The sequence below is a fragment of the Carcharhinus amblyrhynchos genome, unplaced genomic scaffold (assembly GCF_965287045.1).
Source record: "Carcharhinus amblyrhynchos unplaced genomic scaffold, sCarAmb.v2.hapA scaffold_39, whole genome shotgun sequence".
NCBI lineage: Eukaryota > Metazoa > Chordata > Chondrichthyes > Carcharhiniformes > Carcharhinidae > Carcharhinus > Carcharhinus amblyrhynchos.
Genome location: NW_027649780.1, coordinates 77215 through 101435, shown reverse-complemented (window position 1 = coordinate 101435; position 24221 = coordinate 77215). Strand labels below are relative to the sequence as shown.

The following is a 24221-nucleotide window of genomic DNA, read 5'->3' as shown; positions in this document are numbered from 1 at the left end:
TCTCCTTTAAACCTTGTCCCTCGCACCTTAAACCTATGGCCCGGAGTAATTGAATCTTGCACCCTGGGAAAAAGGTTCTGACAATCCACTCTGTCCATGCCTCTCATAATCCTGTAGACTTCTGTCAGGTCTCTCCTCAACCTCCGTCGCTCCAGTGAGAACAAACCAAGTTTCTCCAACTTCTCCTCATAGCTAATGCCCTCCATACCAGGCAACATCCTGGTAAATCTTTTCTGTACCCTCTCCAAAGCTTCCACATCCTTCTGGTAGTCTGGTGACCAGAATTGAACACTATATTCCAAGTGTGGTCTAACTAAAGTTCTATAAACCTGCAACATGACTTACCGATTTTTAAACTCAATGCCCCGGCTGATGAAGGCAAGCACGCCGAATACTTTCTTGACTACCTTCTCCACCTGTGTTGCCACTTTCAGTGTCCTGTACACTCAGATCCCTCTGCCTATCAATACACTTTAGAGTTCTGCCATTTACTGTATATTTCCTATCTGTATTAGACCTTCCAAAATGCATTACCTCACATTTGCCCAGATTAAGCTCCATCTTCCAGCTCTCCGCCCAAGTCTCCAAACGATCTATATCCTGCTGTATCTTCTGATGGTCCTCATTGCTATCCACAAATCCACCACCTTTTATGTCGTCCGCAAACTTACTAATCAAACCAGTTATGTTTTCTTCCAAATCATCTATATACTATATTACAAAATTAACCCCGTCTCCGTCTTCCACTCTCACCTCAGACAGCGGACGCGGGACTCACGGAGAACATCGGGGACAGCGGGCTCCGCTTTGAGGTGTGGTTCCGGCGCCGTCGCCGATCCAATGAGGCCTACGTCTTTCAGGCCGAGTCGACGGACATCAAGCAGGCCTGGACAAGGGACATTGCCCAGATCTTGTGGAGGCAGGCTTCACGAAATAAAGGTGAGGGGGTGGTGGATGCCAGTAGGACAGGTGACCAACAAGTGAAAGCAGTAAGGTTTAATCTGGCTCTGTGACGCAGTGGTTAGCACTGCTACCTCACAGCGCCAAAGACCTGGGTTCAACTCTTGGCTTGGGTCATTGTCTGTGTGGAGTCTGCACGTTCTCCCCGTGTCTGCATGGGTTTCCTCTGGGTGCTCCGGTTTCCTCCCACAGTCTGAAAGACATGTTGGTTAGGTGGATTGGCCGTGCTAAATTCTCTCTCAGGTGTACCTGAACAGGCGCTGGAGTGTGGCGACTAGGGGATTTTCACAGTAACTTTGCCTCTGCTGGATGCTGTTCCTCCCATTTATCAATGATGTGAAGATGCTGTCGTTGGACTGAGGTGGGCATAGTAAGGAGTCTCACAACACCAGGTTGAAGTCCAACAGGTTTATTTGATATCACAAGCTTTTGGAGCACTGTCCCTTCATCAGGTGAGTGGAGGCTACTTTACAAACATGGCATATATAGGCCAAGATAGAATTGCAAGGTAATGGCTGGAATGCGAGTCTTATCAGGTAATCAGGTCTTTATTTGACGGTGTGCGTACAGAGAGGGTTAATCTCAGGTTAAAGAAGTGTGAATTGTCTCAAGTTAGGGCAGTTAGTAGGATTTTGCAAACCCAAGCAGTCTGGTGGGGGTTACAAGTAGTGTGACATGAACACAAGATCCCAGATGAGGCCGTCCTTGATTGCCAAGTTCCGCACACATGAGGACATTCTGTTAGTGGGAGGCGGTGCGCCGTTTGATGGCAGCGGGATCTTCTGGTCCCAGCGCTGCCAATGAGACTAGGGTGGCGTGGTCGCACAGTGGTTAGCCCTGCTGCTTCACAGCTGCAGGGACCTGGGTTCAATTCTCGACTCGGGACACTCTCTGTGTGGAGTGTGCACATTCTCCTCATGTCTGCGTGGGTTTCCTCTGGGTGCTCCGGTTTTCTCCCACAGTCAAAAAAATGTGCGGGTTAGGTTGATTGGCCATGCTAAAATTGCCCCTTAGTATTCTGAGATGCGTAGGTTAGAGGGATTAGTGGGTATAATATGTAGGGATATGAGGATAGAGCCTGGGTGGGATTGTGTTCGGTGCAGACTCGATGGGCCGAAGGGCCTCTTTCTGCACTGTAGGGTTCTATAATCTATACATTTCCCATTGCCTGCGAGAAACCCACGGTGGGCGTGACCCAGCCGCAAGACCGGAAGTTTCCGCCTTCGTGAACAGCCAGAGAAGTTAGGCCATGGTCTCACCAGTGCCCTTAAAACTGAAGCAGCACACACACACACACACACACACACACTTACTTTTATGTTCAATTCCTCTCATGATAAAAGATAGTATTCCATTAGCCTTCTTAATTACTTGCTGCACCTGCACACTAACCTTGTGTGACTTATCTAAGAGAGCACTTAAATCCCTCTTGACCTCAGCATTCTGCAGTCATTTTCTATTGAAGTAACGCTTTGCTTTTTTATTCTTCCTCGCAAAATGAACAACTTCTCATTTCTTCACATTCTACTCCATCTGCCAAACTTATGTCCACTCACTCAACTAATCCCTATCCATTTGTAACCTCCTTATGTTCTGTTCACAACATAATTTCTCCCCTATCTTTGTGTCATCTGCAAATATAGCTACCAAGCCCTTGCTCCTCTCATGTAGGTCATTGATATAAATTGTAAAAAGCTGAGACCCCAGCACAGACCCCTGCAGGACTCCGCTCATCAGCAGCATGGTGACACAGTGATTAGCATTGCTCCCTCACAGCGCCAGGGATCCGGGTTTGATTCCCAGTTTAGATCACTGTTTGTGTGGCGTTTGCACATCCTCTGCTGTGTCTGCGTGGGTTCTCTCCAGGTGCTCCAATTTTCTCCCACAGTTCAAAGATGCGCAGGTTAGGTGGATTGGCCATGCTAAATTGCCCCTTAATGTCCAAAGATGTGCAAGTTAGGTGGATTGGCAATGCTCTATTGCCCCTTAGTGTCCAAAGATGTCCTGGTTAGATGGATTGGCCATGCTAAATTGTCTCTTAGCGTCTAAAGATGTGTAGGTTTGGGGGATTGGCTATACCAAATAGCCCCTTAGTGTCCAAAAATGTGCCTGTTAGGTGGATTGGCCATGGTAAATTGTCACTTAGCGTCAAGGGGACTAGCTTAGGTAAATGCAGACTCGATGGGCCAAATTGCCTCCTCCTGCGCTGTAGGGATTCTATGATTCTCACGTTCTAATCTGTAATTATCTTGCAATTGTGTTATGCCTATATATGCCATGTTTGTAAACTAACCTCCATTCATCTGACGAAGGGGCAGCACTCAGAAAGCTTGTGATTCCAAACTTTAACCTGGTGTTGTAAGACCCCTTACTGTTTATCGCTGGGGGGGCTCTTCCGCTTCTCACTGCACAGTAAATGTTGCTGGTCCATTCTCCCTGAATAGAAACATAGAAGAAAGGAGCAGGAGGAGGCTGTTTGGTCCTTCGAGCCTGCTTCACCATTCATTACGATCATGGCTGATCATCCAACTCAATAGCCTAATCCTGCTTTCTCCCCATAACTTTTGATCCCATTCGCCCCAAGTGCTATATCTAGCCGCCCCTTGAATACATTCAATGTTTTAGCATCAATTACTTCCTGTGGTAATGAATTCCACAGGCCCACCACTCTTTGGGTGAAGAAATGTCTCCTCACCTCCATCCTGAGTGGTCGACCCCAAATCCTGAGACTGTGACCCCTGGTTCTGGACTCCTCCACCATCAGGAACATCCTCTCTGCAGCTATCCTGTCTAGTAGTCCTGTTAGAATTTTACAAGTCTGTATGAGTTCCCTCCTCATTCTTCTGAACTCCAGCAAAAATAATCCTAACCTAGTCAATCTCTCCACGTACATCAGTCCCGCCATCCCCAGAATCAGCCTGGTAAACCTTCGTTTGCACTCCCTCGGGAGCAAGAACATTAATCCTCAGAAAAGGAGACCAAAACTGCACACAATACTCCTAAGTATAGCTTCACCAAGGCCTACAAGGTACAATTGCAACACATCCCTGCTCCTGTACTCAAAACCTCTCACAATGAATGCTCCAGTGAAGTCTCACTGCCGCACCCAACAATGGCTAGTTGTAAATCGACCAAAACTCCCCCTCCCTCCCCAACCGCTGCCTTCTCTAACACCACCCCTCCCCCCATCCCTTTTTTAATTTAACTTTTCACTCGTTTGTGACGTTGGTTCACGGCCAATCTGAAATATTTAATATTTGCCTTGGGAACATCTTTTCCAGAGCTGCGGTTGCAGGAGATGGTCACCATGGGGATGGGAAGCAAGCTATTCCTGGACGTGCCGTGTCCCGCCAGTGTCGTCGACCCTCCCGCAGGGGGCAAAGGTAGGAAAGCAGATTGTCGCCTCCCCCCACCAACCTTCTCCTTGTCCTGAGCGGCCCCGGGGAGCGTCACCTGACCACAAGAGTAGACTTGGAGGAAGCAGAGTGGAAAGCCCCCTAATCCATGTATCCAATAGAGAGGTTACATAGAACAGTACAGCACAGTACAGGACCTTCGGCCCTCAGTGTTGTGCCAAGCTATGTCTAAACCCAAGATCAAGCTACCCGACTCCCTACCATTCTGGTGTGCTCCATGTGCCTATCCAATAACTGCTTGAAAGTTCCCAAAGTGCCCGACTCCACTATCACAGCAGGCAGTCTATTCCATACCCCAACCACTCTCTGAGTAAAGAATCTACCTCAGACATCCCTCCTATATCTCCCATCATGAACCTTATAGTTATGCCTCCTAGTAACAGCTACATCCACCCGAGGAAATAATCTCTGCACGTCCACTCTATCAATCCCTCTCATCATCTTATAAACCTCTATTAAGTCGCCTCTCATCCTCCTCCGCTCCAAAGAGAAAAGCCCCAGCTCCCTCAACCTTTCCTCATAAGACCTACCCTCCAAACCAGGCAGCATCCTGGTAAATCTCCTCTGCACTCTCTCCAATGCTTCCACATCCTACTTTTAGTGAGGTGACCAGAACTGAACACAATATTCCAAATGTGGTCTCACCAAGGTCCAGTATAGTTGCGGCATAATCCCATGGCCCTGTTAAGGTTGTGCTTCAGTTGTACAGGAGGGCGGTGGAGTGGGAGGTTGGGGGTTGGGGAAGAGTGGGGGGGGTGGTGGGCAACCAAAATCGGCTGCACTGGCTGCCAGTCGCTGGTAAGTTTGACCAGGGCTGGGGGGGGGCGGTGGGACCACGAGATGTTGCTCGATCTTCCCGGAAAGACCTATGAGCTGGCAGCTCCTGGGGAGGAGATTAAGGGTGGTGGAGAGAGTGGGCAGCACTGTGATAGGCTACATGCACCAGTCTCAGGTAGAACAACTAAATTCGAGTGGACGTGTCTGCCCGTCTGTATTGTGTATCTTCTATATGAGTGCAGATACATGTGTGTCTGTGTGCATACATGTGTGCGTCTATCTGTGTGTGCATGTGAGTCTACCCGTTTGTGTGCACATGCGTATACGTGTACATCTGTATGTGTCTGCCTGTGCATGTGTGTATGAGCGCACGCACACGCTTGTGTGTGTGTGTTTTGTGCATGCAGAAATGTGTGCTTCAATCTGTGTGTCAGGCCCATCCCCTTCAAAGCCGCCCCACAGCTCAGACTGGAATTGACAGCAGGACTCAGAGGAGATGCTGGAATGTTCCGATCCCCGGACGTCTCCCAAGTCTCCCACTTGTTGGCCTGAGACGAGGTCTCCTTTGAACTGAGCTTCAGTGGAACAAGGGGGAAAGAGAGAGAGAGAGAGAGGCATAGAGAGAGAGACAGAGAGAGAGATACAGATAGGGGGAGAGAGAGAGAGTGAGGCATAGAGAGAGAGAGGGAGACAAACAGATGGAGGGAGAGAGAGAGAGACGAGAGAGAGAGAGAGCGAGACAAACAGACGGAGAGAGAGAGAGAGACAGAGAGAGAGGAAATGCCACTCATAGTTTCACATAGAGGTTACAGCATGGAAACAGGCCTTTTGGCACAACTTGTTCATGTCGCACTTTTTTTTTAACCACCAAGCTAATCCCAATTGTCCACGTTTGACCCATATCCCTCTATACCTCCATTACCCATGTATCTCTCTGAATGCTTTTCAAAAGAGGAAATTGTACCCGCCTCTACTACTACCTCTGGCAGCTCGTTCCAGACACTCACCACCCTCTGTGTGAGGAAATTGCGTCCCTGGACACTTTTGTATCTCTGCCCTCTCACCTTAAACCTGTGCCCTCTAGTTTTAGACTCCCCTACCTTTGGGAAAAGATATTGACTATCTAGCTGATCTGTGCCCCTCATTATTTTATAGTCCTCTATAAGATCACCCCCCCAGTCACCCACGCTCCAGAGAAGAGTCCCAGTCTATGCAGCCTCTTCTTATAACACAATGCATCAAGTCCCGGGAGTTTCCTAGTAAATCTTTTCTGCACTCTTTCTAGTTTAATAATATTCTTTCTATAATAGGATGACCAGAATTGCACACAGTATTCCAAGTGTGTCTTGTACAACTTCAACAAGACGTCCCAACTCCTGTATTCAAATGTTCTGACCGATGAAACCAAGCATGCCGAATGCCTTCTTCACCACTCTGTCCACCTGTGACTGTACTTTCAAGGAGTTATGAATATGTACTCTGATATCTCTTTGTTCTGTAGTTTTAGACTGCCCTACCTGTGGGAAAAGATATTGACTATCCAGCTGATCTGTGCCCCTCATTATTTCATAGACCTCTATATAATCACCGCAAAGCTTCCTACACTCCACTGACTGGCAGCACCATCCCCGCAGGGAGGGAAAGAGAGAATAGAGAAAGAGAGAGAGGAGGGGGGCACTAACACCAGACAGCGGGGTGATTCCTTGCAGCGACAGGACACCACATATCCCCCACTTCCCTCTCCAGAAGGACGTTTCTTGCCTGTCCTCCCTTGGGTGACTTTTGGCTTTTGTTTCTGTTCTGACTGGAGTTACAGGCATGGGACCTGTAACCTCGAGACAACTCAAGGCTCCAGTGTCAGACCCCTCCAACTCAGTCTTAAAAACACAAACAAGAGGTCTTTTCAGAGAACCGTAGAATCCCTACACGGCAGGAGGCCATTGGTCCCATTGAGTCTGCACCGACCACAATCACACTTAGGCCTATCCTTGTAACCCCACGTATTTACCCCACTAACCCCTCTAACCTAGGCATCCCGGGACATTAAGGGGCAATTTAGCATTTTGGCCGTGCCAAATTGACCCTGGTGCTAGAGTGATTAGTGGGGTAAATGTGCGGAGTTACAGGAATAGGGCCTGGGTGTGATTTTGGTCGGTGCAGACCCGATGGTTAAATGGCCTCCTTCTGCACTGTCAGGATTCTGTGATTCCATTCTATGATCTTTGGACACTAAGGGACAATTTGGCATGGCCAATCCACCTAACCCGCACATCTTTGGACACTAAGGAACAATTTGGCGTGGCCAATCTACCTAACCTACGCATCTTTGGACACTAAGGGAAAATTTAGCATGGCCAGTCCACCTAACCTGCACATCTTTGGACACTAAGGGGCAATTTAGCATGGCCAATCCACCTAACCTGCACATCTTTGGACACTAAGGGGCAATTTAGCATGGCCAATCCACATCACCTGCACGTCTTTAGACTTTTGCTTTGATTTGACTTATTATTGTCACATGTATTGGAATACAGTAAAAAATATTGTTTCATGCCCACTGTACAGAAAAGGCGTACCATTCATAGAGTATATAGGGGAGTATGGAAATGAGAGGGTGTAGGGGTAGCATGCTGGCACCGTGATTAGCATTGCTGCCTCACAGTTTCGGGGAATCCTAATCGACTTAGTCTCTCCTCATATGACAGACCTGCCATCCCAGGAATCAACCTGGTAAACCTTTGCTGTACTCCCTCTGTAGCAAGGACATCCGTCCCCAGATAAGGACACCAAGACTGCAGACAATACTCCAGGTGTGGCCTCACCAACACCCTGTACAATTACAGCAAAGCATCCCCATCCCTGAACTTAAATTCTCTTGCTATGAACGTATGTAGACTGGGACTATACTCATTGGCATTCAGAAGGATGAGGGGGATCTTACAGAAATATATAAAATTCTGAAGGGAATAGATAAGTTGGAAGCAAGGAGGTTGTTCCACTGACAGGTGAAAGCAGAACTGGGGGGCAAAGCCTAAAAATAAGGGAAAGCAGATTATGTGAGTTGAGGATGAACTTCTTCACCCAGAGGATTGTGAACCGGTGGAATTCCCTGCCCAGTGAAGCAGTTGAGGCTACCTCATTGAATGTTTTTAAGGCAAGGATAGATAGATTTTTAAAAGCAAAGGAATTAAGGGTTATGGTGAGCGGATGGGTAAGTGGAGCTGAGTCCATGAAAAGATCAGCCATGATCTTATTGAATGGCGTCGCAGGCTCGAGGGGCCAGATGGCCTACTCGAGCTCCTAGTTCTTATGTTCTTATGTTCATACAAGGGGCTACGGACCAAGTGCTGGAAAATGAAACTAGAATAGTTGGGTGGTTTGTCTTTGACTGGCGCAGGTGCTATGGGCCGAAGGACATTTCTCTGTGCTACAGACCTTTGACTTCCCATAGCTGCCTACTCTCAACCTTCTAGGGAAAGAATGGTCCACCCTCAACAGGTTCAAGACAGACCATGGAAACCTTCACCAATGGGCTTTAGTGCCAGCTCCCGCAGAGAGGCTGTGGGAGAGAACAAATCATATGCCATATCACAGAAAACTATACAATCCACAGACTCAGTGGAGGCCTACCCACACTCAACACTGCAGATCCAGCATGTCGGCACAGTGGTGCTCACATTGCCAGGGACCCGGGGTTTGATTCCTGCTTGGGTCACAGTGCAGAGACTGCACATTCTCCCTGTGCCTGACTGGATTTCCTCCGGGTCTCCAGTTTCCTCCCACAGTCTGAAAGACGTTCAGTTTAGGTAGATTGGCCATACTAAATTCCCTCTTAGTGTCCAAAGATATCCAGGTTAGGTGGATTGGCCGTGCTAAATTGTCCCTTAGTGTCCAAAGATGTGCAGGTTGGGTGGATTGGCCGTGTTAAATTGTCGCTTAGTGTCGAAAGATGTGCAGGTTAGGTGGATTGGCCGTGCTAAATTGTCGCTTAGTGTCCAAAGATGTGCAGCTTAGGTGGATTGGCCATGCTAAATTGTCGCTTAGTGTCGAAAGATGTGCAGGTTAGGTGGATTGGCCATGCTAAATTGTCGTTTAGTGTCCAAAGATGTGTAGGTTAGGTGGATTGGCCATGCTAAATTGACTCTTAGGGGAGGCAGTGAAATGGGGGCCAAATCAAACATTTCTGAACTGGGATTGATGAGAGATATCTCCTGGTGCCAGGCATTAAGGGATGTGGAACCAGCCGATGGAGTTTGAGGGGCATGTGTCTTGGCGTTTATTGGTAGGGGGATTGAATTTAGGAGCCGCAGCGTCATGTTGCAACTGTACAAAACTCTGGTGCGTCCGCACTTGGAGTACTGTGTGCAGTTCTGGTCCCCACATTACAGGAAGGATGTGGAGGCTTTGGAGAGGGTGCAGAGGAGGTTTACCAGGATGTTGCCTGGTATGGAGGGGAGGTCCTATGAGGAGAGACTGAGGGATTTGGGGTTGTTTTCGTTAGAAAGAAGGCGACTAAGAGGGGACCTTATTGAAACATATAAGATGATTAGAGGTTTAGATAGGGTGGACAGTGATAGCCTTTTTCCTCGGATGGAGAAAGCTAGCACGAGGGGACATAGCTTTAAATTAAGGGGGGGTAGTTATAGGACGGATGTCAGGGGTAGGTTCTTTACCCAGAGGGTGGTGAGGGATTGGAATGCCCTGCCTGCTGCAGTTGTAAATGCACCTAGTTTGGGGGCGTTTAAGAGATCCGTGGATAGGTTTATGGATGGAAAGGGATTGGTTTAGGTTAGAGGGTCATTGTTTTTTAACTGGTCGGCGCAACATCATGGGCTGAAGGGCCTGTTCTGCGCTGTAATGTTCTATGTTCTATGTTCTATGATCCCGCTGAAGGGCGGCAATATAAGGCGGCAGGGGAGGGGAGACAAATGCCCACCACCCCCCCATGCTTGGATTCGGACACTGCTGTGCCGCAGTTTAAACACCGGCCATTGGGTGGCGAGATTCCCCTGTGAGGAGGAGGAGGCTCACCAGTCAGTCGCTGATGTGGCTCGACACTGCCACCTTCCAGCAGTGCACCAGCACTACAAGACCAAGCTCAAGTTCGGTGGGAGTGGGGTGGAGAGTTAATCTCTTATCCTTGGATCCTTTCAGGGAAGGAAGGGAGTGAAGAGCACCAGATGATGCCTCCCGTTCTTCTCCTCTCCCCCCCCCCCCCCCCCCTACTCACACACACACACAACCCCAACTTCTAGCTGCATTGAATTAACTCACTGCAGAGGATGGATGTGTTTAATGTCACATAAGAACATAAGAAATAGGAGCAGGAGTCGGCCATCTAGCCCCTTGAGCCTGCCCCGCCATTCAATGAGATCATGGCTGATCTGATAGTGGATCAGTTCCACTTTCCCGCCCTCTCCCCATAACCCTTAATCCCCCTGCCTATCAGAAACCCGCGTCTTAAATATATTCAGCGAGGCAGCCTCCACCACTTCAACGGGCAGAGAATTCCAGAGGCTCACCACCCTTTGAGTGAAGATTCACGGGGGATTGAAGGCGGGGGTGAGGGAGCTCGGTGGCAGTCAGAGGCCGTCTCGGTTTCAAGTGTCCCTTAAAGGGACGTTCACCTGGCCCACTCCCTACAGTGGCTGCTGCTGAAACTGAGAGGGGCCAGGAGGATGTTTTAATTTGATGTGTAATTGTATATAGTGAAAAGTATTGCTTCTTGTGCGCTATACAGAGAAAGCATACCGTTCATAGAGAAGGAAAGGAGAGGGTGCAGAATGTAGTGTTACAGTCATAGCGAGGGCGTAGAGAAAGATCAACTTCATACAAGGTTGGTCCATTCAGAAGTCTGGTGGCAGCGGGGAAGAAGCTGTTCTTGAGTCGGTTGGTACGTGACCTTAGACTTTTGTATCTTTTTCCCGATGGAAGAAGGTGGAAGAGAGAATGTGCGGGGTGTGTGGGGGGTCCTTGATTATGCTGGCTGCTTTTCCCGAGGCAGCGAAAAGTGTCGACAGAGTCAATGGATGGGAGGCTGGCTTGTGTGATGGATTGGGCTACGTTCACGACCCTTTTGTAGTTTCTTGCGGTCTTGGCCAGAGCAGGAGCCCATACCGAGCTGTGATACAACCAGAAAGAATACTTCCTATGGTGCATCTGTAAAATTGGATGAGAGTCGTAGCAGACATGCCAAATTTCCTTAGCTTCCAGAGAAAGAGGAGGGCTTTCTTAACTATAGTGTCGATGTGGAGGGACCAGGACAGATTGTCGGTGATCTGGACACTAGAAACTCAAAGCTCTCGATCATTTCTACTTCATCTTCATTGATGTAGACAAGAGCATGTTCTCCACTAGGCTTTTTGAAGTCGATGACTATCTCCTTCGTTTTGTGGATAATGAGTGTCAGCCAATGTACCTCATACCTTTCAGTGGAGATGAGTACATGGAACCCCTCACAATGTGTGATTGAGCATGAACACAGGAGCAGGCCATTCAGCCCATCGGGTCTAACACACAAGAGGCATGGACAGGGTGGATAAAGAATAGCCGTTCGCCTGAGTTGAAGGGTCAGTCACGAGGGACACAAGTTAAAAGTGAAGGGTGGGAGGTTTAGGGGCGAACTTAAAAATCTTTTTGCACAAAGGTTTTTACCCAACGCTGTTTGTTGACCACGTGGCCTATTAGATAAGGTGTCTGACTTTGGTGGAGATGGCAACAGATTCGCCTCCTGCCGGGGTCGTTTATGGGCGGCACAGTAGCACAGTGTTCAGCTTCACAGTTCCAGGGACCTGGGTTTGATTCCCAGCTTGGGCCACTGTCTGTATGGAGTTGGCACATTCTGCTCGTGTCTGTGTGGGTTTCCTCCCACAGTCCAAAGATGTGCGGGTTAGGTTGATTGGCCATGCTAATATTGCCTCTTAGTGTCCTGAGATGCTTAGGTTAGAGGGATTAGTGGGTAAATGTGTAGGGATATGGGGGTAGGGCCTGGTTGGGATTGTGGTTGGTGCAGACTCAATGGGCCAAATGGCCTCTTTCTGCACTGTAGGGTTTCTGTGATGATTCTACGCAGTAAAGGGTGGTGACGGTCTGGAATGCACTGCCTGGGAGGGTGGTGGACGCAGGATGCCTCACATCCTTTAAAAAGTACCTGGATGAGTACTTGGCCCATGTCCTAACATCCAAGTCTATGGGCCAGGACCTGGCCAGTGGGATTAGGTGGGCAGGCCAGGGCCTTTCGAGTGTCAGTGTAGACTGGATGGGCCAAAGGGTCTCTTCTGCATGGTAGTAATCTGTGATTCTGTGACACGTATATATGAATTGGAAGCAGCAGTGTTGGCAAATTATGTTACTGTTACAGAAAACATTGGTTAGATGAGATTTGAATACTGTGTCCGGTTCTGGACTACCAGAAGGACATGGAGGCTTTGGAGAGGGTACAGAGAAGATTTACTAGGATGTTGCCTGGTATGGAGGGCATTAGCTATGAGGAAAGATTGAATCAAACTGGGATTGTTCTCCCTGGAAAGATGGAGGCTGAGGGAGCGACCTGATAGAAGTTTATAAAATTATGAGGAGTATAGATAGGGTGAACAGCTGGAAGCTTTTTGAAATGACAGTTACAAGGGGGGCACAAGTTCAAGGTGGAGGGGGGGGAAAGGTTGAGTGGAGATGTGCGGGGGAAGGTTTTTTACAGAGTGTGGTGGGCTCCTGGAATGCACTGTTAACTGAGGTGGTTGAGGCAGATCCATTAGCGACATTTAAGACTTTATCTGAACCATAGAACCCTGTAATGCAGAAAGAGGCCCTTCAGCCCATCGAGTGTGCACCGAACACAATCCCACTCAGGCCCTACCCCCCATATCCCTACATGTTATACCCACTAATCCCTCTAATCTACCGATACCTGGATAGACAGATGAACAGACGGGGAACAGAGGGACACAGGCAGTTGGTCTAGGTAGGACATGTTGATCGGCACAGGCTTGGAGGGCCGAAGGCCCTGTGCCGTACCGTTCCTTGTTCTTTGTAGACCACTTGGCCTCTTCAGACTGCCCTGCGACTCTACTAGATGGCGGGCAGTCTGATTGTGAACTTGACTCCCCGATAAGCCTGTTTCACCTGTTCTATTGGAAGGTGTAAATTCCTGACAGGATGGATGTGGAGAAGTTGTTTCCCCTTGTGGGAGAATCTAGAACTGGGTGTGGGGGGAGGGTAAGTGTTTAAAAATAAGAGGGGGGGGGCCATTGAAAATGGAAATGGGGAGGAATATTTTCTCTCAGAGGGTGCTGAGCCTCTGGAGCTCTCTCCCTTGAAAGGTGGTGGAGGCACAGTCCCTGAATATATTTAAGGCAGAGCGAGATGGATTCTTGATTAACAAGGGGTGGGAGTGAAATATTATTGGGGGGGGAGTTAGGCGGGAATATGGGGGGAGGTTTACAATCAGTTCAGCCCATGTTTATCGAATGGCAGAGCTAATTCGAGGGGCTGAGTGGCATTGTACTCCTGCCCCCGATTCCTACCTTTGTACGTCCACCCCTGCACGTGGAAGGGTGTCAGGGCAGCACAGCGGTTAGCACTGCTGCCTCACGGCGCCAGGGACCTGGGTTCAGTTTCCGGCTCAGGTCACTGTCTGTGTGGAGTTTGCACATTCTCCCCATGTCTGTGTGGGTTTCTTCTGGGTGCTCCAGTTTCCTCCCATAGTCCAAAAGATGTGCAGGTTAGGTGGATTGGCCATGCTAAATTGTGTCTTAGTGTCCAAAGATGTGCAGGTTAGGTGGATTGGCCATGCTAAATTGTTCATTGGTGTCCAAAGATGTGCAGGTTAGGTGGATTGGCCATACTAAATTGCCCCTTAGTGTCCAAAGATGTGCAGGTTAGGTGGATTGGCCATGCTAAATTGTCCCTTAGTGTCCAAAGATGTGTCGGTTAGGTGGATTGGCCATGCTAAATTGCTCCTTAGTGCCCAAAGATGTGCGGGTTAGAACATAGGACATTACAGCGCAGAACAGGCCCTTCGGCCCACGATGTTGCGCCAACCAATTAAAAAAGCAATGACCCTCTAACCTAAACCAATCCTTTTCCATCCATAAACCTATCCACGGATCTCTTAAACGCCCCCAAACTAGGCGCATTTACAACTGCAGCAGGCAGGGCATTCCATTCCCCCACCACCCTCTGGGTAAAGAACCTACCCCTGACATCCGTCCTATAACTACCCCCCCTTAATTTAAAGCCATGCCCCCTCGTGCTAGCTTTCTCCATCCGAGGAAAAAGGCTATCACTGTCCACCCTATCTAAACCTCTAATCATCTTATATGTTTCAATAAGGTCCCCTCTTAGCCGCCTTCTTTCTAACGAAAACAACCTCAAATCCCGTGCTAAATTGTCCCTTACTGTCCAAAGATGTGCAGGTTAGGTGGATTGGCCATGCTAAATTGCCTCTTAGTGTGCAAAGATGTACTGATTAGGTGCATTAGCCATGCTAAATTCTCCCTCAATGGACCCAAACAGGGACTGGTGTGTGGCAACTAAGGGATTTTCACAGTGACTTCATTGCAGTGTTTATGTCAGCCTACTTTTGATTCTAATGAATAAACTTCAAAAAGCATGGGGTGGGAAAAGGAGGCGATGGCTGATTAAAATCCACCTGACTGATCCTTACATTTTTAAACACACACAGGGGGCTACACGACGCCAGACTGACTGAATGATCAACCAGCATTGCCCGATGGACAACTCGAAAAGACGCGGTCTCTGGTGGACGGGTGGAGGGGGATGGGGGTGGGGAGAGTGCGGGGGAGGAGAGAGAGGAAGAGGAGGAGGAAAGGCTGTGGGCGGAATCTCATGAGCTGTGGGGATGGTGATGTGGGGGCTGACCCCAAACCCTGCCCTGTCCTGTCCGCACACCAGGTCAGCCCCCTGCCCCAGGTTTAGAGCGCTCAGCGGTGGACCTGCAGACACAGCCCCGCAGAATCAAAAGAGAGCAAACGTGGAGTTTGTGTGTGATATCGGGGGATCGAGGAGATGCCCCCCCTCCCCCAAGCCTCTCCCCTGAATCCCCGACCCCACTCTCAGTTCAGTGGTGACAGCAGCAATGGTTACCAAAGGAAGGAATGGTGGGCGGAGGATGGTTAGGGATGGGGAGCGGTGGGGCGGGGGGGGGGGGGGGTGGTAGTTGTCTGGCCCCGTCATTCTGCGCCACATTAACCAGTTGCCTTGTCACCTGAGGCCACAGGAGGGGGGGGAGGGGAACCGAGGATTGACCACCCACCCGCCTGTGAGACAGTTTTAAGCAAGTTAATTTTCTTTCTTCATCGGCCAAAGGGAAACGATGGGCCTTAAAGGCAGAATGTTGGAGCGATTGCCAGTAAATTTAGGAATCCTGACAGAGCCTCTTGAGCTGGTGGGTCGGGGGCAGAGTGCCCTGTAAGGGAAAGCATCCTCAAGCTCATCCATCACAAGAGTCCACGCTCTGGATACAAGCTACAAATCCCACCTGTCCCATTCCTGTTCTCCCTTCTCCTTCCACCTCAACAACTCCAAAGTTGTGCAAGTTAGGTGGATTGGCCATGGTAAATTGTCCTCGTTAGTGTCCAAAGGTATCTAGGTTAGGTGGATTGGCCATGCTGAATTGTCCTCGTTAGTGTCCAAAGGTATCTAGGTTAGGTGGATTGGCCATGCTGAATTGTCCTCGTTAGTGTCCAAAGGTATCTAGGTTAGGTGGATTGGCCATGCTGAATTGTCCTTTAGTGCCCAAAGATGTGTAGCTTAGGTGGATTGGCCATGTTAAATTATCCTTTAGTACCCAAAGATGTGTAGCTTAGGTGGATTGGCCATGTTAAATTGCTCCTTAGTGTCCAAAGATGTGCAGGTTAGGTGGATTGGCCATGCTAAATTGTCCCTTAGTGTCCAAAGATGTGCGGGTTCGGGAGATTGGCCATGCTAAATTGCCCCATAGTGTTGGTGGGGGGTAGGGTTTATAGGGTAATACATGGGGTTATGGAGATTGTGCCTCGGTGGGAGTTTTGTTGGTTCAGCCTTGATGGGCCGAATGGCCTCCTTCTGCACTGTAAGGATTCTATGTGAACTTAATCCACACCTTCCTTGCTCCCCGAATTCATCCAGAGGTACTTGAGCGGGAAAATGTGTCAAAAAACCCAGACTCACCTCACACAAGAACGTAATAAAATTTGACTGCGCAAAAGGACTTGATTGGCTGCAGAGCACCTTGATGAGGGAGCACTCGTATCTGTTCTTCCTGTACCGTTATCCACCCCGCTCCAGCATTCATCCCCTTCCCCACCCATACACAGAACCAGCAATGTGTGTGTACCATCTACAAGATGCACTGCAGCGACTCGCGGAGGCTCCTTCAACAGCACCTTCCAAACCCGTCACTTCTACCATCTAGAAGGACAAGGGGCAGCAGACACATAGAACACATAGAACAGCGCAGAACAGGCCCTTCGGCCCACCATGTTGCGCCGACCAGTTAAAAAGCAATGACCCTCTAACCTAAACCAATCCCTTTCCATCCATAAACCTATCCACGGATCTCTTAAACGCCCCCAAACTAGGCGCATCTACAACTGCAGCAGGCAGGGCATTCCAGTCCCTCACCACCCTCTGGGTAAAGAACCTACCCCTGACATCCGTCCTATAACTACCACCCCTTAATTTAAAGCCATGCCCCCTCGTGCTAGCTTTCTCCAACCGAGGAAGAAGGCTATCACTGTCCACCCTATCTAAACCTCTAATCATCTTATATGTTTCAATAAGGTCCCCTCTTAGCCGCCTTCTTTCTAAAGAAAACAACCTCAAATTCCTCAGTCTCTCCTCATAGGACCTCCCCTCCATACCAGGCAACATCCTGGTAAACCTCCTCTGCACCCTCTCCAAAGCCTCCACATCCTTCCTATAATGTGGGGACCAGAACTGCACACAGTACTCCAAGTGCGGCCGCACCAGAGTTGTGTACAGTTGCAACACGACGCTGCGGCTCCTAAATTCAATCCCCCTACCATGGGGAACAAACACCACCACCTGCACGTTTCCCCCTCCGAGCCCCACTCACCATGCCAACTGGGAAATATATCGGCCGTTCCTTCACTGGGGCTGGGGTCCAAGGCCTGGAACTCCTGTTACCCATACCACACGGGGACTGCAACAGCTTCAAGAAGGGCGCTTCCCCACCACCTTCTCAAGGGGCAATTAGGGATGGACAATAAATGCTGGGAATGGCCGACGATGCCCACGTCCTGTCTAATAAAAATAAATGAATCCAGGTCGTCCGCACACCCTCCCACCTTCTCTCCTTGCTGCAGGCTTACAGGGTCAGGACAGATGGCAGGAGTCACCCGAGGCGAAAGCTCACCTCATGGTGAATTTGTATTCCTTTTTATTCCCCGGTGGTGGTATCGGGAGCTTTACAATTGCCCATGGAATATGCAGATAGGGACCCTCAGTTTTAATGTCTCATCCAAAAGAGCCAACAATCCCCCCCACCCCTGCCAGCCGCTGCCTTGATCAATTGACATTGCTGCCCAGTGGAGTGGCGTGGGGTGCTGAGTATCATGGAGAGCACCAAGAGCCCACTTTCAGATCTGTGCGCGCCCCCCACCCCAAGCGAAGGAAGCAGCAGGACATCATCAGGATTCTTAAATTTACCGAGACTTTTTTTTAAACGAGAAGAGGTTTGATGAGGAGACAGAGGCGTCTTATGAAGATTAACCATGCTGTTAATTGAATAAATGTTTGTAAAGGATCTATGATCGCTGCCTACATGTTGCACCTTTATTTTGTCATGTGTTTCTCAAACTGTACCACATCCACATTTGCGTTTCCTGCAGAGGCCATTTTGTTGGCCGCTCGCAGGCTTTTGACCACTTGCAGGCTGTCGGCCGTTTTGTTGGCTACTGTCAGGAAATTGGCCATTGTGATGCTTGCTCAGAGGCTGGTGGCCATTTTGTTGGCCAATTTCAGGCCGTCAGCCATTGTGTTGGCTGCTGGGAGGCTGTTGGACAGTCACAGGCAGTTGACCATTTTGTTGGCCATTCGCAGGTTGTCAGACATTTTGTTGGCTGCACTGAGTCAGGTGGCCATTTATTTGGCTGCTTTCTGGCAGTTGGCTATTTTGTCAGCTGCTCTCGGGCAGTCATCCATTTTGTTGGCTGCTTTCTGGCAGTCAGCCATTTTGTTGGCCGCTTGGAGGCTGTTGCCATCTTGTTGGCCACTCTCAGGGTAGGCGGCTCTCTTGTTGGCCCTCCTCAGTCAGGCTATCATCCATTCCATTGGCTGTCGGCTGTTGCCCAGTCTGCGGTGTACTTGCATTGCACCTTGGTGCCCGGCTGCCACTCATGATCTGAATTGAAGTGGGATCGAGGGTCGCTCAACTTTTCCAGCGCTCGCCTCCTCCACTTAGTTAATCGCCAGGCCCGGCTAGTGAAAGATCCCTGTCTAAAACCCTCACCCAACCTCCTCCTCTCCCCCCACCCCCCCCCCCCATGACCACATTAGGCCATCTTCCCTTCTTCTCCCTCTCTCCTCCCCCACATCCTTAACGTCAGGCTCCAGCCAAGAGGGTGACCTTGGGGCCAGCCTCAGCCTCCACCGGCAAGGCCCTGCTGGAAGTTTCCGCTCCAAACATGCGCGCCGACTCCCCCGGTCGCCCGGGGCAACCCTGTGTTGACAACGACAACACTTGTCTGTCAGCGCCGGAATAACACAATGCTGGAAAGGCCAAATCTGATGGAAGGGAGAAAAATGCACCCAAGCCAGGGCCAAAAACATTGTTGCCATGGTTACAATACGAAATAACAGGTCTAGTGAGTTCAACTGCGGCAGCAAGTCATGAGAATTGACTTGAATGTGCTTGAGGAAGCACATTGTGTACAGCTCTCTTTTTTTTAAACAAATATTTCCCTCGGGAATGTGTGGATATTACAGACGAGGACCCAATTCACTGCTGCTTCCCCAACTCCCCCCTTCCCTGGTTTACTCGGGGCAGTCAAGGCTTTGGCCTGTTTTTCTTCCCAGACCGGGGAATTGGGGTGGAGGGCGGAAAGCGAGGGAGGGGGAGCAGGTTCCCTGCCCCTTGCAGGCCCAACCCCAGAGAGAGGTAGGGACAAAGTCCCTCTTGTACCCGTGAGAAATGGGAGCAAGATGGCATCCTTGCCCCCTCTCTGCCCCACCCCCCTCAGGTGTTCAGCCCAATTGTGACCCAGGTTCTGCCCCCTTTTGCCGCCCACCCCCCCCCCTCTTGATCCCCCCCCATGATAAGTTTAAAGTTTATTAGTGCCGTAAGCAAGCTTATTATTAACACTGCAATAAAGTTGCTGTGAAGATCCCCTTATCTGCTCTTAGGTAGTCAGCCATTGTCGGTCTCCTCCCACAGTCCGAAAGATAATGCTGGCTAGGTGCATTGGGCCATGCTAAATTCTCCCTCAGTGTAACCCAAACATGCGCGACTAGGAGGTTTTCACAGTAACTTCACTGCAGTGTTAATATAAGCCAACTTCTGACACGAGCAAATAAACTTTAAGCTTTAGTCACCCAAACCCGGAGGAAACCCACGCAGACACGGGGAGAATGCGCAGACTCCACACAGACAGTGGCCTGAGATGGGAATCGAACCCGGGTCCCTGGTGCTGTGAGGCAACAGTGTTAATCACTGCGCCACATGCCATGATGATCGGGGAGGCATTGACTGAGGTAAAGTTGCTATCTACATACAAGTTACCTCACTGATTAGCAGTCTTTCTCTGCAGCTTAGAGTTCAACGCTCGGCCCCTCGTCATATCTCCATTTATTTAGTCTTCCACAGGGTGTGGGCATTGCTGGCTGGGCCCAGCATTTATCGCCCGAATGTAATTGCCCCTTGAGAAGGCAGTGGCTGAGTCACCCTACTCGAACCCACTGCTGTCCCAGTGTGGTGTAGGTAACACCCACAGTGCTGTTAGGAAGGGAGTTCCAGGATTTGGACCCCAGCCCCAGTGAAGGAACGGTCGATATATTTCCAAGTCGGGACGGTGAGTAGGACTCATTTACTGAATAGAATCCCCACAGTGCAGAAGGAGGCCAGCTGGCCCATTGAGTCTGCACTGGTCACAATCCCACCCACATCCCTCCAACCTAAGCATCATCAGGACAGTAAGGGGCAGCTTTAGCACGGCCAATCAACCTAACCTGCACATCTTCGGATTGTGGGAGGAAACCGGAGCACCCGGAAAAAGCCCACGCAGACACAAGGAGAATGTGCAAACTCCACACAGACAATGACCCGAGCCGGGAATTGAACCCAGGTCCCTGGAGCTGTGAGGCAGCAGTGCTAACCCACTGTGCTATCATGCCACTCATAGAACATAGAACATTACAGCGCAGTACAGGCTCTTCGCCCCTCGATGTTGCACCGTCCAATCTAATGACCCTCTAACCTAAACTATTCCAATGCTATCCATATGTCTATCCAATGACCATTTGAACGCCCTTAAAGTTGGCGAGTCCACTACTGTTGCAGACAGGGCATTCCACGCCCTTACTACCCTCTGAGTAAAGAACCTACCTCTGACATCTGTCCTATATTTATCACCCCTCAGTTTAAAGCCATGCCCCCTCGTGTTAGCCATCATCATCTGAGGAAAAAGGTTCTCACTGTCCACCCTATGTAATCCTCTGATCATCTTGTATGCCTCAATTAAGTCACTTCTTAACCTTCTCTCTAACGAAAACAATCTCAAGTCCCTCAGCCTTTCCTCATAAGACCTTCCCACCATACCAGGCAACATTCTGGTAAATCTCCTCTGCACCCTTTCCAATGCTTCCACATCTTTCCTATAATGCGGCAACCAGAACTGTACGCAATACTCCAAGTGCGGCCGCACCAGAGTTTTGTACAGAGGTTTTCGGAGGAGAAACCTGCAGCTGGTGGTGTCCCCCATGTATCTGCTGCCCCTTGACCCTCTAGATGGTAGAGGCGGCGGGTCTGGAAGCTGCTGTCGAAGAAGCCTCGGGCGAGTTGCTGCAATGCATCTTGTAGACGGTACACACACACTGCTGCCACTGTGCGTGGGTGGTGGAGGGAGTGAATGTTTGTGGATGGGGTTCCCATCAAAGCAGGGCTGCCTTGTCCTGGGTGGTGTCGAGCTTCTCGAGCGTTGTTGAAGCCGCACTCTAACAGGCAAGTAGAGAGTATTCCATCACACTCCTGAGTTGTGCCTTGTAGATAGATGGTGGGCAGACCTTGGGGGGAGTCAGGAGGTGAGTTACTCTCTGCAAGTTTCCCAGTCTCTGACCTGCTCTGGCAGCCACAATTTTTGTATGGCTGAGTCTGGTTCAGTTTCTGGTTGATGGTAACCCCCCCCTCCCCTCATCCCCAACCCCTGGGTGATCGGATGGTGGAGCAGACGATGGGCTGAATGGCGTAATTCTGCTCCTATGTCTTATGGTCTTATGTGGATACATAGGGTACCGTGACGTTGGATGCTGAATGAAGAGTTCCATTCTCTCCATATGGTAGAGGGGGTGGTGTCTTTGACCGTTCCGTTCCCTCTGTGGTTTGGGGTTGTGGAGAGGAAAGGATGGGGTGGAGGTGGATCCTGAGGCCCGGCTTCACTGCACGTGCTCAGCCCCTCACGCGACGCGCCCAGTGCTAGTTAGCCGTAGGCGTGGCACCCAAGTTGGCGCACGTGGAGAACACGCGGTGTTGTTGTCCGGATGGTGGGGGGGGGGCAGAAACATGGGGGAGGGGTCACCTAGGAAACTGGATGGCTTTGCAATTGGGGTGGGGTGGGGTGGGATGGGTCAGGATTGGGTGGCGCAGGCAGTGTGAGTAGTGTGAGGGAGGGAGGGGCATCATCCTCATAGAACATAGAACATAGAACATTACAGCGCAGAACAGGCCCTTCGGCCCACGATGTTGCGCCGACCAGTTACAAACACAATGACCCACTAGCCTATACCAATCCCTTTTCGTCCATAAACCTATCCAGAGATCTCTTAAACGCCCCCAAACTAGACGCATGTCACAATGTGGGCGGGGTCTCAATAACATCACAATAGGGTGGGGCGGGGCATGCGGGGTGTTGGACGGAACCTCAAAGACATCACAATAGGGTGGGGGGGAGGGATTAGGTGACATCACAATAGGATGGGGTGGGGCCGATGTGCAGGTGGGCGGGCACTCAGTAAAGTTACAATACAAATGGGTGGGTCCTGATTGTCAGTGGGCGGGATAGCAGAGAAGTCACAATAGGGTGGGGGGGAGGGATTAGGTGACATCACAATAGGATGGGGTGGGGCCTATGTGCAGGTGGGCGGGCACTCAGTAAAGTTACAATACAAATGGGTGGGTCCTGATTGTCAGTGGGCGGGATAGCAGAGAAGTCACAATAGGGTGGGGGGGAGGGATTAGGTGACATCACAATAGGATGGGGTGGGGCCTATGTGCAGGTGGGCGGGCACTCAGTAAAGTTACAATACAAATGGGTGGGTCCTGATTGTCAGTGGGTGGGATAGCAGTGAAGTCACAATAGGGTGGGGGGAGGGATTAGGTGACATCACAATAGGACGGGGCAGGGACAGTGGGGCCGGGGGAGGGACTAGACGACATCACAGTAGGGCAGAGCCTGTGGGGTAGTGGGCGGGGCCTCTGACATCACCGCCCGGCAGGGGTAGTTTCTTGGTTCCCACCCGCCGGGTCCCCCTCCCTCCCTCCCTCCCCTCCTCCACCCTGCCAGTGACCAAATGGCCGCCCTCAGGTGGCTTTCCCGCCTGCTCGTCGCCGCCAGGCCTCCCCTCGCCCGGGGGCCCGTCAGAGGCTACTCCCACGACCGGCCGCGGGACAGCATGGTGTACGGCGGCCGAGCCACCGTTACCCTCATCCCGGGCGACGGCGTGGGGCCTGAGCTGATGGGCCACGTCCAGCGGGTCTTTGAGGCCGTGCACGTGCCGGTGGACTTCGAGGAGGTGCGTGTGGACAGCAGCGCCACCGACGGCCGGGACATCGGCGCCGCCATCGCGGCGATCCGCCGCAACCGGGTGGCGCTGAAGGGCAACTTCGAGACGTCGGTGGAGAAGATGCCGGCGAGCCACCGCTCGCTCAACGTGCTGTTCCGTACTGAGCTCGACCTCTTTGCCAGCGTCAACCACTACCGCAGCCTGCCGGGCGTGGCGTCCCGGGCTGGGCAGCTGGACATTGTGGTGGTGCGGGAGACCACCGAGGGCGAGTACGCCCACCTGGAGCACGAGAGCGTGCCCGGCGTGGTGGAGAGCCTGAAGATCATCACCCGGCGGCGCTCCACCCGGCTGGCCGAGTTCGCCTTCAATTATGCCCGCCGGCACGGCCGCCGGCGGCTGGCCGTGATACACAAGGCCAACATCATGAAGCTGACGGACGGGCTCTTCATGAGCTGCTGCCGGGAGGTGGCCGCCGGCTACCCGGACGTTGAGTTCAGCGACATGATCGTGGACAACGCCACCATGCAGCTGGTGAGCCAGCCCGGCCAGTTCGACGTCATGGTGACGCCCAGCCTCTACGGGGTGGTGATCAACAACATCTGCGCCGGGATGGTCGGGGGTCCCGGCTTGGTGCCGGGCGCCAGCTACAGCCGCCAGTGCGCCGTCTTCCAGACCGCCATCCGCAACACCGCCCCCCGCATGGCCAACCGCAACGTGGCCAACCCCACCGCCATGCTGCTGGCCAGCTGCCTGATGCTGGACCACCTGCGGCTGGAGAGGCACTCCAGCCTCATACGCGACGCCGTCCTGAGAGCCACCCGGGACACCAAGACCCGCACGGCCGACGTCGGGGGACAAGCCTCCTCCACCGACGTGGTGGACTACGTGATCGAACAGATCGTGAAGATGTCCTGAAAGGCTTCGCGATGGACAGTTTTAATCTAACGAACCGCCACCACCCCCCCGTCCCACCCCCGTAGCCCAAATTGCTCCCCCCGCCCCCTAATCAAATGACACCCAACCTCCCCATTCCCCAAATGATGCTCACTCTCTAATCGACCCTCCTCCTCCTCCTCCTCCACCATACTGTTCAACAAATTGTCCCCCTAACGC

General features: G+C 51.1%; 1 protein-coding gene and 1 pseudogene across 1 annotated transcript in view; both read left to right on the top strand.

Moving 5' to 3' along the window:
- The window catches only part of LOC145363502 (uncharacterized), a 107930-nt gene extending 93009 nt beyond the window's left edge, over positions 1–14921 (top strand). The window contains exons 19-21 of the mRNA XM_080218698.1: positions 759–939; positions 4242–4343; positions 14836–14921. Of these exons, the coding sequence (XP_080074824.1) occupies positions 759–939; positions 4242–4343; positions 14836–14858 (306 nt within the window). The 3' untranslated portion in view covers positions 14859–14921. The remainder of the gene's footprint in view (positions 1–758; positions 940–4241; positions 4344–14835) is intronic.
- A 7974-nt stretch (positions 14922–22895) lies between these two features.
- LOC145363611 (isocitrate dehydrogenase [NAD] subunit gamma, mitochondrial pseudogene) lies at positions 22896–24023 on the top strand (annotated as a pseudogene).
- The last annotated feature ends 198 nt before the right edge of the window (positions 24024–24221 follow it).